The 14,999-nt window shown below is 37.6% G+C and overlaps 1 protein-coding gene across 1 annotated transcript; it reads right to left on the minus strand.

Moving 5' to 3' along the window:
- Window positions 1–892: 892 nt before the first annotated feature.
- Window positions 893–14,357, minus strand: LOC107548283 (tyrosine-protein kinase SRK2-like). The gene is made up of 8 exons (XM_016228915.1): window positions 13,651–14,357; window positions 12,046–12,167; window positions 8,445–8,608; window positions 8,041–8,209; window positions 7,775–7,933; window positions 3,157–3,338; window positions 2,496–2,661; window positions 893–2,041 (listed from the first exon to the last, which is right to left on the minus strand). The coding sequence occupies exons 1-8, from the start codon at window positions 14,025–14,027 to the stop codon at window positions 1,833–1,835; spliced, it is 1,548 nt and encodes a 515-aa protein (XP_016084401.1). The 5' UTR covers window positions 14,028–14,357; the 3' UTR covers window positions 893–1,832.
- Between the last annotated feature and the right edge of the window lie 642 nt (window positions 14,358–14,999).

Here is a 14,999-nt window from a genome sequence, read left to right on the forward strand (position 1 = left end):
TATCCATATAAGAATAAAAGTAGTAGCTCGACAAGAGATATATATATATATATGTGTGTGTGTGTGTGTGTGTGTGTATTACATAAAAAATCTTTACCACTTTCCAAGACATGTTTGACATATAAAAAGACAGATGACAATATGTTGTTCTGCTAAACTACTACTCATTGCTACTGGGTGTTGATTTAAGATACAACAGGGAGCGGGTCAGCTATAAAGGTCAAGAAGGTGCACTTGCAATCACCTGATAGTGGGCGAAAGTAAACAAGGCCTGATTTGACACCCAACTGAAAATCTCAGGTTTTTAGTGCCCCCATGTGGTGGAGATATAAATCATAATCCATGATCATTGTTAAGTAATAAAGTTTATTTCACTATTTGAGTACACATGATATGCAAATACATTATTCATTTAGACTCTGAATTACAAAAATATATTAAAAATATATTTCAACCTACAATTATGCAAATACAGACTAAGAATTATAATGTATTTTACATACAGTACTTTTTTTATCTGTATTTTTATAAATGCACACTGAACTCTGTTTTTTGAACCGTTTTTGTTGTCGGTAATATTGGAAAAACAAAACAATTTAGAAAATCTGTTCACCAAGGCTGCATTTATTTGATGAAAAATACAGGAAAAACGGTTATTGTAGTAGTGAAATCACTTTTCTATTTTAATATATTTTAAAATTCCATGTTAATGTTGAATTTTCAGCATCCATCACTTCAGTTCACATGATCATTCTTTAAAAAAAAAACAAATACGTATTCATATTACTGACCACATACATTTAAATGGTAGTGTGTATTTTTATCTTCTTACAAGAGATGAAGAGAAGAATCAGTTTGTAAATTAAACCCAAAATGTATTTAAAAATCACTGTGACTGTACGATACATGATCTAATTATTACAGTTTTCACTAAGGCTTGATTGCGAATCTAGTCTCAATGTGCACTTTTGCATATTGCTTAATGCTGTGAGCAAATGTATGTAGTGGATTCTGAGCATTCCTGTCTTTAAACAAGTAATGCTGTTAGTCTGGCAGGCAGTGACTCATTCACTACTTAACGTAAAACTGGTTAATCCGGATACACTGCTGCCTGTTTCCATACATGTGTATGGCCCAGGCTCTTTATAGTTATTCCTCAGTAGTTTCGGTTTCATGGCACCAGCATGCAAAGTGCAAGTCAAGTGACACTAAACCACCATGATATTGCTGGCATACGGCATTTACACAGCAGCAAATACAGACAGAACTATACCTCCACAGACTGAATGGAAGAATGCAAAAAGGAAATAATCAGAAGGCTCAGAATACATTTGATTTAAAGAAATTGTGCTGTGAATTGTGCAAAATCTGTGTCAGTAGAGTCGACAGAACTGCATAAATTGACTGGTTTCCATTCCACACATCCTCCAGTTTGTCACAGGTCGGCAGAATCTAGTGCCGCCACATACATTGATTCAATATCCAATATCTTTGGGCAGAATATTAAAACCAGCAGAGAAATTTGTTTTGAATGCGCTTTCCAGGGCAACCAACCGATGATGAATAGGTTACCTACAGTCGTCTCTGCAAATTAATCCAGGATGGGAGAAAGTTTTTTAACATCCAAATAATTACATGCTTGAGCTCTACCTTATGCAGTTTGTACATATGAAAACTCTTGATGAGTACATTGAGCATATTATATGTGTACTCTAAGAGTACATAAAGGCATTTGGATCATTTGATACTAAAACAGCATCTCAGACTTGCTCATCGAAACTCTGCTCTTGGCTCGTTTGCAGTTACATTACATTTGTAAGCAGTGGTGTCTTTTAGTAGCGGTTTACATCATCATAAGAGCTTAAATCCATATCAAAGAATTCCTCGAGTTTCCACTGCAGAGTTTCAAAGGTGGGTCTGTCTGCAGGGGAGTCCTTCCAGCATTCGGACATGATGTCATACAAATATTTTGGGCAGTTAAGAGGGCATGGCATCCTGTAGCCTTTGGGCAACTTTTGTACCACTTGAAAGTTCGTCATGGCTGGAGAAAGAGTGAAAAGCAACATTAAAATTATTCAATGCTTTGACGAGGTCAAAAACTATTGTAGTATGCGACAGTGGTAAAGAAATTGAATATTAAGTGAAGTTCAGTGAGGAAGAGCCGTAGTTCAAACTGATATTAATACAGTTTATCATTTTAATTTAAACACATTTGTTTATTTTTGTACAATAAACAATTTTTTTCTTTAGGACCCAGATTGTACAATGAACATCAACTGGCCCTATATGATAAACAGAAGGTTTATGTCAGACACACTGAAGGGCTTTTTTCCTTTTTCAAAAGAGTCAATAGCCTTGAGTTTACGTCACACCATGATTTGCTAGTTGCTATTTCAATTGGATTTGTGCCCCTGAAGGCTAGACAAATCATTAGTATTTTTTGTCTATTTTTCTCTATGCGAAAGGTGGGTACAATACGTGCAATTATGACGTACTTGGGTAAGGCATCTGTCCAAACGTCACAATTTCATACAGTAGGATCCCAAAAGACCAGACGTCAGATTTGATGGTGAATTTGTTCTCGTGGATGGCCTCGGGAGCAGTCCATTTCACTGGAAACTTGGTTCCTTCTTTGGCCTCATAAACATTCTCATTTTCCATCTAAAGAAATCATGCAGTGAGATTAAAAGTACAGTTTTTGTATTTTTTATACAAAATCAGTGCATACATTATAGCAGTGGTTCTCAGCTGGTTTGCTTCAGAACATGGTGATTTATCGTAAATAATTCAATAATACAATGTATTAATATTACAATGAATTGAATAGACCCGACAGCATGCAAATTTATTGATATGACAAAGACTGAATAGGGAAATTGTCCGTTTTGTAAATGAATAAACAATAGAAGTTTGGATAAACACTGGGGCAAATATTAAAAAGACTGACCGAATACACACAACCTTTGATGTTGGTAAGGTTATAAATTTTCGTTGCATTTTATTCTTTGCATTTACCATGCATTTTTATTTTCTATACTCTCCGTGACACTATCGTGACAGATCTGTGACTCATTTTTGGGTTGCGACCCATTTGAGAACCACTGCCTCATAGCTGAGGGGTCAAGCCTTTTTATAAAAACGGAGAATATTTCTCACCTGAAATACTCGTGCCAAGCCAAAGTCGGCCACCTTGCACACATTGTTATCTCCCACCAGAACGTTTCGTGCCGCAAGATCTCTGTGAATGTAGTTCTGCAACTCAAGGTATGCCATGCCAGATGTCACTTGTGCTCCCATTTCTATCTGATCAGACATTTGCAGAGAAGCACCTTTGTCTTCTGTATGAGTGAGACAGAATATAGGGAATAAATAGAAATGACACATCTTACATGTTTTAATTATGACGCACTGATAAATTAAGTGGGCTACAGACCCTCCATCAACAGGTTTGTCTTGAATATGTGTAAATCAGTTTGACATTAATGTGGGTCATAACTTCAGCAGCACAGCCAGAGAGAACAGCCACACAAACTTTGCATGCTTCTGTAGTCAGTTATTGAAACAACTTAAAATGTAAATATTTGATAGTGCAAAAGATATGACATGACATGATATGACACGTAGTGTATGTAAAATTGATATTTTATTACAGTTTCAGAATAAGCTAACCTCAAAAACCTATGGTTTATGTGGTAAATATGATATCCTACTAAATATGTACACAATAAGGTGCCACATTTTTGGAACTGATGAAGGATATTGTGGGGGAATGGGATCTTGCACAACACTGGCCCTGATTATCTCTCTAAATAAGCTGCTGACACCAGGAGGAAAAGGTCCTGGGAAATGAGGCAGTTGAAGCATTCTTTCTATGGGTGAAAGCCTGATAGGGTTGGATGAATGGCCCCAACTGCCGACAGAAATCCCTCCAGAATTGGAAACTTTTAAACACCCTGTTGGGAAATGATTTTAAACCCAAATAGGCTGATTGATGTATGCCTTTTAAAAACCATATTTATTAATCATGAATCTCACTAAAATCTTAATGATGGTATTCCAGACTTCTTCCCTTGCCTCAGTGTTCAAACAGTTTTTACACCTTTTGACTCGAGGCCAATTCACACCGCGCCGACAGAAGCAGACCAACGCCATCAGCTGACAGATACAATACGTCACTTCTCAGACGTTCCAAGACCAACAAACACGGATTCAACATGTTCAATTGATAGTTTTCACGTGACGTCACACCCTTACAGGAACGCCCACATGGAGGGCAAAACAAGGCTTTCCTCAACTGACTGCCAGTTATTTTTAGGAGGATTGCATTTAGTGGTAATGTAGTAAAGCCAAATTTGGTATACACCTTATTGATGATGCATACTTTGTACAGGCAAGCAGATGAACCCAGAATATAAACGCAATGCGCAAAGTTTAATATTAAATGTTTTCCCATAGAAAACCATTATAAAGAAGACGCTTAACTATTTAGCGCATTGCGTTCATATTCCGGGCTCGTTTGCTTGCCTGCATATAGCATGCATCATCAATAAGGTATGTACTAATTTCATCTTTTAATATCACTTTTAAGGGCACTTTAAAGGGGTGATATGATGCTATTTTAAAGATCATTATTTTGTGTATTTGGTGTAACAGAATATGTTGACATGCTTTAATGTTCAAAAAACACATTATTTTTCAAATACTGTACATTATTGTAGGTCCTCTATGCCCCGCCTCTCTCAAACACGTCGTTTTCAACAAAGCCCCCTCCTTAGAATGTACCGCCGTTTTTAGTGATTTAAATATTGCGACAGGTGCTTTATATGGATTGCTAATGGCCAAAACTTGCATTTTGTTCACATATCTTTGTTTTATTCTTTTGAGAGGTAATCTAAATACTTTTGGATTTGAACAGATAGAAAATTGACGGGCTTGTGCTGCAGTTCTATGGATGTTTAACCCGCCAGGTCTTCGAACCAGTCACGTGACTGAAAACTATCAATAGTCAAAATCAATGACAACAGACACACACAGACAAAACCCGATGAACGTTGTCGGTGCAGAGTAAACTGGCATTTACAGTTGCGGTCATAACCTTTCAGCAAATCTGCAAAATGTTAATATTATTAAAAAATTAAAAACAAATAATTTGACAAAATAAGAGGGCTCATAGAAATTGCATGCGTTTTTTTATTTAGTACTTCCCTGAATAATTGTCACGAATCCTGTCCATGGACTTCCGTTCAATCACCACCAGAGGTTATTCTCCCATTACATTGACTCTCACACCACACAGACTGTTACACATCACCCTGGACTGCATTTCCCATCAACCATTGCACTGATTACACGCACACAGCTGAATGCACTGATCACACACACAGCTGAATCCAATCAGACAGAAAAAGAAGAAGAGAAGAAACCTCTAGTGGCAATCGGCCTGAAGCCCACGGAGCGGGTTCGTGACAATAATATATCAGATAACAGATGTTTATATATACAGAAGGCCACAAGACAAAATAATAGCTGAATTTTGTGTAAACTTCTGAAAAGAATGAAGAATGTGTCAATCTTTCTTATTTTATTTAAAGATCATATTGTTTTAATTTACTACAGCCCTTCAGAAGCTAATGCATTTTTATGATCCCTCTTTTGTTATAAATATTAACATTTTGCTCATTCTGCAAGGTATACTGTACTGGATATTAAACTTTACTGTAATGACCACAACTGCATGATACCATACCACTAAATGCATTTATGACTTACTTTTAAAATGTGGCAATAAGGAAGCATAATAGCCTGTGAAAACAAGGCTCTCTCCTTCCCGCTCTCAATCTCTTTTTGTCCCTGTCCCGAAATGACCCCATATGCAATGAAAGCAGTGATTTACAGTAATTTTATTACAGGTAGTTTTAGAAGCTGTTTTCCAAGAAAAGGATATGTGGTCCTATTAAAAACTTGTTTGTTTAAGCGTCCTGGCCAGCCACACACAGAAAGGATTGTGTTGTTTAAGTTTTGGAAATTATTAGGCATGTAACCTAGGTAAAAAATGAAACTAAAAAATTGAACCGTAAGCACTTGCACCACGGTTCAACTTAAATCTGACAACGCATCTGTAAAATGGTTTGTTAAAATTAACAGCACATAAAACAGTTTGGCTAATGTATGTTTCTGTCGATGGGTATGCATTCTGGCTTCCCAATACATTACAACAACAGTGATGAAAGAAAGAAAGAAAAAAAAAACCGTGGACAAACCTGTCACTCTTTGTTCAATGCGAGTGCCGTATGCTGGATTATGAGCAGTCATTTATGCCGTCATCACCCGGGTGTTGATAGCGAGACCTGAACAGCACACGTTGCTATCTGTGTTTATACTAAACTCATTTAAGCCTTGCCAGTTTAAATATTAAAGAGCCAGAAGACGCGAATGAGAACTCGCGTGCGCCGTGAGAAGATCTGTGTGCGCGCAAACCTGCATCTCAGAACGCGCTCAAATATTGAGTTTGTTTTCAAGTCGTGCTTGAAAGGACAAATTTACACAAAAATTATGCCAAAATGCCTGTCCTGGCAGACATAGTCAGTTGAACGTACAGTATGAGTGCACTGGATCTGTGCATTGTCTTAAAGTGACAGCACTTTTTTAATGTTAAACAAACAACAAAAGACAATGAAATCCCTCACTGCGCTTGATTGAATAGCTTTTGTAATTTTAATAAAGATTAATCTTTAATTTATAGTCAAATATGCAATGTTATTTTACATTTGATTACTTTATTCAATTTCTGTACCTAAAAACTGTTAGACCTACCTAAAAAAAAACCTGAAAAGCACTGTTTATTTTATGCGTTCTGTTGCTTGTAATTAGATTATTTGTTCTTTTTTTTATTTTTTTTTATTTGACAATATAGTCCTTTTTTCCCTAAACATAGCAAATGCCGAACTGTACCGAAACCGTGATACAAACCAAACCGTGAGTAACTTGAACCGTTACACCCCTAGAAGTTATTGTCTGACCACTGGCAGTATTCAAGAAACACCTGTTTTAACAAACAGTGTGGCTTGTTATTTCTATAATATGACTGCAACAGCAAATGTTAATAATAAATCATGAAATGTAATATCCATAATAGTTCTCCCATGTAATCAACATCACAGCTGCTGCCATTAACTAACTGTGAAAACTATTGATTTCAACCTTTCCTTTTGCTCTGCTCCAGTTGTTATATCGCTTTCTTGTGTACAAAAGTTTTGTTTTTAATGCTGCTAAAAAGCTTCTCAGCTTGTTTTGGATGTGTACTGTACAAGCATCTAGATGCGCCACATAAAATATGTATTTTAATGTAAATTCTCTTAATCAAAATCAATAATCAAGAAACACCTGTTTTAACAAACAGTGTGGCTTGTTATTTCTATAATATGACTGCAACAGCAAATGTTAATAATAAATCATGAAATGTAATAGCCATAATAGTTCTCCCATGTAATCAACATCACAGCTGCTGCCATTAACTAACTGTGAAAACTATTGATTTCAACCTTTCCTTTTGCTCTGCTCCAGTTGTTATATCACTTTCTTGTGTACAAAAGTTTTGTTTTTAATGCTGCTAAAAAGCTTCTCAGCTTGTTTTGGATGTGTACTGTACAAGCATCTGGTATACAGATGCGCCACATAAAATATGTATTTTAATGTAAATTCTCTTAATCAAAATCAATAACCTTGATTACAATGTCAAAGGAAAAACCTGACATAATTGTGTTTGTTGTCTTACTTTGCAGATATTCTTGAAGGCTCCCGTTGCTCATGAGCTCCGTGATGATGTAGATGGGCTCTTCCGTAGTGCAGACAGCATAGAGCTGGATCAGTTTGGGATGACGGAGTTTCTTCATGATCTGAGCTTCTCGCAGGAAGTCTTTTGGATCCATAGTTCCTATCAAACATACAACAGACATACAGTATAGCATGCCATGTGCATGTATGTTTGGAGTTGTATGTCTTTCATATGTGTATCCATCTTGTCTCTGTTTGTTTGTGTACCTGGCTTGAGTGTTTTGACAGCGACGGCTGTTCTGTCATTCCATATGCCTTCAAAGACCTCGCCAAACTGCCCTGCTCCCAACTTCTTCAAGAGTTTTAAAGAGGAACGCGAGATCTCCCAATGGTCCACAGTGTTGTAAGATAGGCCATGTGTCTCTGGAGCCATTGTCTAATACCCACACACACAAAAGCAAGGACATATGTATTGGATTGAATATTTCTGTGGAATACTATTGTAATCGGTCAGTTGCTGTATTCTGCTGTCAAAAGATTTTTCTATAATTTCAATATTGTCTCACATTCTTTGAACAAAATCAAATAATTTCGAATTAAAATGTCATGCCATTTTATTATTGTTGTAAAATAAAATAAAAATTATTGAAGTAATAGAAAATGTTACACACTTTTTTGCAGGGCTCTGCCAAACAAACACAGAGGCCATCCTCATTTCTGGAGTAGTGCTCCACTAGTTCTCTCAGTGTGAAAAAACTACGAGTCTTTGACACGAAGTAGCCACCATTGTCCAGCTTTCTGATCTTATAATGCTTCACTTTTCCGTTGTCCAGCACTGCAATACAGACAGACAGCACATCAGGGACCTCAATCATGATGAAAGGTGGGCTAATAAGTAAGAAAACAAATCCATTTTCCACCACTGAGTGGTAACAGTACCAGCAGCATCTCCATTAGAATGTGGTTTGGTAAGGTACGATTGCAAACATGGACAGATATCTCATCATGGTTAATGAACTGTGCTCTGGACAGGAGAAATACATTGAAAAAATGGTAACCTAAAAATATACTTCATGTGGTAACATCTAAATAAAGTGATTTTATTCAAATAAAAAAAAAGTTACTTAAGCATTATTGAATCAACCTAAATATATTAGGTTACACCAACAAAACTAAATGTTAGAGTAAGATCAGGTAGAAATAGCTCTTTAATGTAACAATTGCAGGTTACCACTTTTTACAGTGTAATGGAACGGCTTTAAAGTGACCCAGGATTGGTCACATACATTCTGATTTTGATGAAAAAAAATTGTGTCAGCAAGCCTGGATCGGTACAGAAATTTACAATATGTATCATCTTACATTTTATACACATTTTTTGAATCAGAGTTTTTGAACAAATCAATGATTCAATAATCCATTCATAAAGACAATCACTTGAATCGCTTTGTTCATGAATGAATCAGCCGTTTGAATGAATCGGTTGAGTGACTCACTCAATCAAGACTTGCCTCCACCTACTGCCAACTAGTTTTGGTTTCATATTTAAAGTAATTTTTATCTTTTTTTTATTTTAGGAAGTTAGGACAAAAATGTTAGAAAGAATTGCCTCTATAAAGGTAAAAATGCCTCTGGAAATCAATTCAAGGTGGCCAATATGGACCCTTATTGAAAACATTCATTTTTGTCACTGCTGTAAACGAACCATTGCGGATTCAGAATATGAAGAATACGAAAAGCTTTGGGAGTCAGGCTGTCCACAACAGGCCTAATCCAGTAAAGGTACCAGCACAAAAACACACTCAACAAAATATTGTCTAATTATCATTATTGACAAAATCCCATAAAATATTATCAATATAGCACACCCCTAATAGTGTAAAAGTAAGCGTTCAGCCTGATAGTGGAAAAGCACTTTTAGACTTAGATTAGTAATAATTACCTTTATTGTATAACCACAGTATGCCTGTTCTAAACCACATACAGTAGGTCAGAATACCAGTAGGTCTAGTTTTCAAACTTTTTTAGATGGCGAACAACTTGAAAAAGTACAACCAAGTACCATAAAACAATTGCCTAGAGTTTTAAGTGGTATACAAACCACGCTTAGTCTACTTCTTTGAAATGATCTCTTTTACTGCCGGTTCCTGAGAATGCCACAACATAAGATTTTGTATTCATCCTTTCCAAATTTCATCCAAGAACAAAGTGCAAACCATCAAATTTGGAAAAATAGTGACAATATTTTATTGCTGGACTGAGGAATTAGGCTGAGTCTGTGCTCTTTGTGTAGTTTAAGACCGCTCTGTGATACAGGGAGTGGCACTGAAATCGTAGGGCACAGTCTAGTGTCAATGAGCTGGTGAGTAATCAACTACTCTCAGTCACATGCTGGCTGACGACAGTGGCTGTTGCTATAACCAGGCACCCTGACCAGAGTCCTCATCAAGAGTTTACTTCTCATGATCTTCAAATGTCAATCATGACTCTAAAACTCTGGAATGAGGAAACATGTTTATCTTTTTTGTTACTAATCAGGAAGCTGACACACCGGCCTTGGTTAAAAAAAATAATTATTCTTTAAAGGGGTCATATGATGCGTTTTCAAGTTTTCCTTTCTCTTCTGCATAAAGAAGATCTGTAAATTTGCAAAGACTAAAGTCTCAAATCCAAAGAGATATTCTTTATAAAAGTTAAGAGTTAATCACGCCTACCTAAAACGGCTCGTTCTAACACTTCCCCACATGTCTACCTCACTATGTGGGAAGATTTGCATAACGCCGCCCAACGCAAAGAAAGAAGGAGTAACTTTTATTCTCACTGTAGTATTGCTGCCACTGCCGCCATGTCGTGAAGACGCTGTGTGCTTCGTTGTGAAAGCGAAACTACTTTGTTTGGTCTTCCAAAAGAGGACGATATCCGCTTCGTCATGCCTAGAGCTGATCCGTGCTGGTCGCTGAGGGAATACATCAACTTAGTGCTGTGGATCGCCAGATCGACTTTCACCGTGGACGAAGCGGAGTCCAGCCCGGGGTCGTCACATGTGGTTGCCGCTCCTTCGTCGGATCCGTCAGCCGCGTCGTTCTCAACCTAGCCTCTGCTCACTCTAGCCCGGCCTCAGCTCACGCTAGGCCGCCGTGTTTTTCGTTGTGAAAGCGAAACTACTTTGTTTGGTCATCCAAAAGAGGACACGACTACAAATCAGTGGTTAAGTTGTATTTACAACACTGTTCCAGAACAGTGTAACCCAAATATCCAGATGTTATGGAGGACTGTTTACTGATCCTGGTAGAGTAGACTACAATGCCGGCTGTTCTGACTGTAAGTACGTTTTCATTTAAAGGATTTGCCACTGATGATTCAAGCGTGAGTTTTGGGCAGTGTAGAGTAGCGCTTGTTGTTTGTCATTTCTCCGATCACAAATGCAGACATGGTTTTATGTTTATGCGGCGCAACGCAACGCAACGCAACGCGTAAAAAGACAGTATAAGTCATTATAATCAGTAATTATGTCCCCACTGGATGCAACAAATGCCTCGTTTGTAATGGGTTTTAATGTTTTTGTCTCGTTGCTCCGGCCGGACACGGCATCAACAGTATGGTGAGGGGCGTAACATTTCTGTCACACGCTTGAGGTATTCGGCCAATCACAACGCACTGGATAGCTGGCCAATCACAGCACACCTCGCTTTTTCAGACCGATGAGTTTTGTAAAAATCGACGCGTTTCAAAAAGGCGGGGCATAGAGGAGAAACAATAATGTACAGTATATGGAAAATAATGTGTTTTTTTTACTTTAAACCGCATAAACACATTTCATTACACCAAGTACACAAAGTAATGTTATTTTTAGCAGCATCATATAACCCCTTTAACATTTTCTTTAACTTCAGTTGTGCTTTTGATGACAGCTAAATGTAACGTCACATCCGCATTTTAGCATTAAAAATGCAAACCACTGACTGGAGTAACACTCATACTGGTTACATGAATGAAAATAATGATAAACAAATGATAATGAGTCCTTACATAGCCAGAAAATACAACAGATCATGTGACCATAACCAACAAGTTCTGCAAGTTTCAGTCCTGAGAAACACACAAGTATGTTGTATATACTTGCACTGCATAGATAAAGATACCAATCTTTCAAGTCACTATACTTGTGACGTAAGCCAAATGATGTCAAACTTTGACAAAACATCTTCTGATCTGAGAGCAATAGACCTTTTAGAGATTTTCTTGTTTTAATTTGACGTCAAATGTAGCTACCTGAGAGTGAAAGCTCCCCTTGCTGGCTTTCACAGTTTCTGATTAGAAAAGCTCCATTCTTGTTCTCTTGAGACGTCAACATCTTCTCAGCCTCCAAGCGCTTTGTTTCTGGAAAATACCATCTGTAGTGGAAGAGCAGCACAATGTTATTTGATCTAAATATTAACCAGTATTAGAGGTCAGCCTAGTGTTGGTTAGGTCATTTACAAAAAAAAATGTTTCCCAATTCAGCGAATGTCATGTTAAGAATTTTGCATATATCGTTGGGCCTCTGCAGTTCATAATAATGTCAATACATTACAGTGTTCGGTGTTAAAGGTGTTTTAGTTTACTTCTGTAGTATTTACTAATGTGTTGGTAACCACTTTATCATTTCAGTGGTAATACCAGTACAATATCATGGGTTCTGAACTTCTGAAGCAAAAACAGCTGAGAACCACCAGGGAAGTCTAGGGTCCATGTCTGGATAACAATTGAGTATGTTCAAACAAAGACTACTAAACTCTTATAATAAACTAACCTTTGGTTTCCTCAGTGTTTATGACTGTTGACACATACACACTGCTTATGCAGAGACCTTGTGTCCACTAGGTTATGTCTAAATCTTCCAACACAGAGATCATACATGTACAGATGAAGATTTGCTGACACATGATGCCGTCACACCAGCAATACAATGAACTGTAATCAAGTCTTCTCAAATGGCTACATCTGACTACAAAGTATGTCAAAACGCTACAAAACATTCACACTCAAGCACATTGTGCACTGTAGTTGGCGACAGACCTGGAAAAACTGGAAAGTTATCTCTAACAAAGTCAGAAACTATTCAGCGCGCCAAAGTGACATACAAAGCCTAGTGGCTTTAAGTCAGAGATAATATCACACATTACAGCAGTTGATCATCATCAGAGTTACGGGGTCTACCTCTGACCCCTTTACTTAATTACACTTCCAGCAGGTGTCAAATTTATATAAAAAAAAATTGATTTTATATTTTTATACTATATTTCTTTTTTATCGATGTATGGCACCTATAGCGCACAAAGCCAAGGAATCATTAACAGGCTCATACTGTACTTCCTGGTTGACCAATGAACATTAACCAGCTTCCCTTCAGAAACAACAGATAATACAGAGACAGAATCTGTCGCCAGCTGCTGCCAGGAATCCTCATAATATCCATCTTGCTGAAAGCAGAGCTTCACAATTAGGGGTCCGTCTATGCACGCAGTACAATACATTGTTATACAGTTAGTGGACTTCAGTTATCAGTACTGTACTGGTGGTGTAAATTCAAAAATGATGACTTATCTCTGTCTGATGTGATGACTATCTGTGATTTTCAGGAAGAGCAGGGGTTCTGGTAAATATAGCCCATCATTTTCAAGCTTAGGTGTGTTGAGAAAGAAGGATGTTGGGAGATAATTCCCGACTATAAATAATTCAGGGAATCCTTTCTAACCAAACCACACTAATGCGATCCTCTGTTCCCAATTAATCCATTCTTTTAAAAGAAATATATTATTTGCATACCATCACTACTGATATACATATACAATTCCTTTAAAGATGTGCTTTACTTTTCAGGGCACAGAAACTTACGGTTCAGCGTCGAGGCTTTCTATGGGCGCAACATAATTAGCAGGAATGTAGCCCTCTTTGTTCGCTGAAATCCCGGTGATTCCTCTCGCGTACCACCAGTCGTCCTCTTTGCGGAGTGGCTCCAGTTTGTCCCCTGCGTTAAAGCTCAAATCATGCTCCGTGCGCGCCGTGTAGTCGTACAGCGCAACGTAAACGTAGCCGGGTTTCTCCACAGGTGGCGGAGGTAATGTCATGTTGGCCCTTCTCGCAGCGTCTTCGTTTACAATCACTTTAATATCCCGTTTCTCGGTGCCAGATGAGGTGTTATTCGCCGGGTCCCTGAAACACGGGAAAGTACTTTGACAGCACATTATGAACCTCTCTCTGAAATCCTCCATCCTGAAGTTGTTCACCAGTCCCTTATGTTTATATCAGGTTAAAATGAAGCGGTATATCGCATTTCAGTGATCCATAGGGTTTATTTCATTCCAGTAAATTATAGACCAAGCGTGCCGTCCATTCTGTGAGCTTGTGAAACCCCTGGGAGCGGTGACACGAGATAGCACAGCCTTCCCTGTCGACAGTAAAGCAGGCGATTTATTGCTTGCAGTCAAAAATCTGTTCGCATTTCCTGGTCACATTCCCCTGACAAAGTTCAAGATAATTCCCCGCACCTCGGTCCAGTCATTGCCATTTTACAGATACGTGTCTGAAGAGAATGTTGAATGTTTTAGACGAGCTCGTCGTTGCAAAGAGCATTTACAAAAACTGGATTCTGAAACGGGTTTGTTTCTTCGATACGCCCTCGGGCCAGGACACCCTAAAGCTGGTCACATTTAAATCCAAACTGGATCCAGTCCAGCTAGTAAACTAAATGAAAACACTAAAGAATAAAGAAGAGGGGAAACCCCTAAATTGAATCTAATGCCAAAAGCAGACTCTTTCAAACATTGTTTACCAATTTGTACAACTTTACTGTAAAAATCTGGGATTTCTTGTAAGACAAACAAGGAAGAGAATTAGATATAGGGAAACCATTTTAGGCAAACAACGTCAATTTATGGAGTCATCCTTAGGAACAAAAATGTGGGAATATACTGCATAATATAATGCAATATATTAGTACTATTCCATATACGGGAAACTAGTGCTAATATTTTTCAATATGCTGCAATGTATGTATTGACCATGTATGGCTATATATTGATACAAATACAAATATTTAGAAATGAAGACAAAAATAGCATTACATGTAATATTCATAAAGCTATATAAAACTTCATGAATATTTACATACAATTTTTTTTTACTTTTATTGAACTTGTATACATATATACACACATTCACGGAATGAGTTACATCAGTCTTTC

The sequence above is a fragment of the Sinocyclocheilus grahami genome, unplaced genomic scaffold, assembly GCF_001515645.1.
Source record: "Sinocyclocheilus grahami isolate Dianchi unplaced genomic scaffold, SAMN03320097.WGS_v1.1 scaffold345.1, whole genome shotgun sequence".
In the NCBI taxonomy this organism is placed as follows: Eukaryota; Metazoa; Chordata; class Actinopteri; order Cypriniformes; family Cyprinidae; genus Sinocyclocheilus; species Sinocyclocheilus grahami.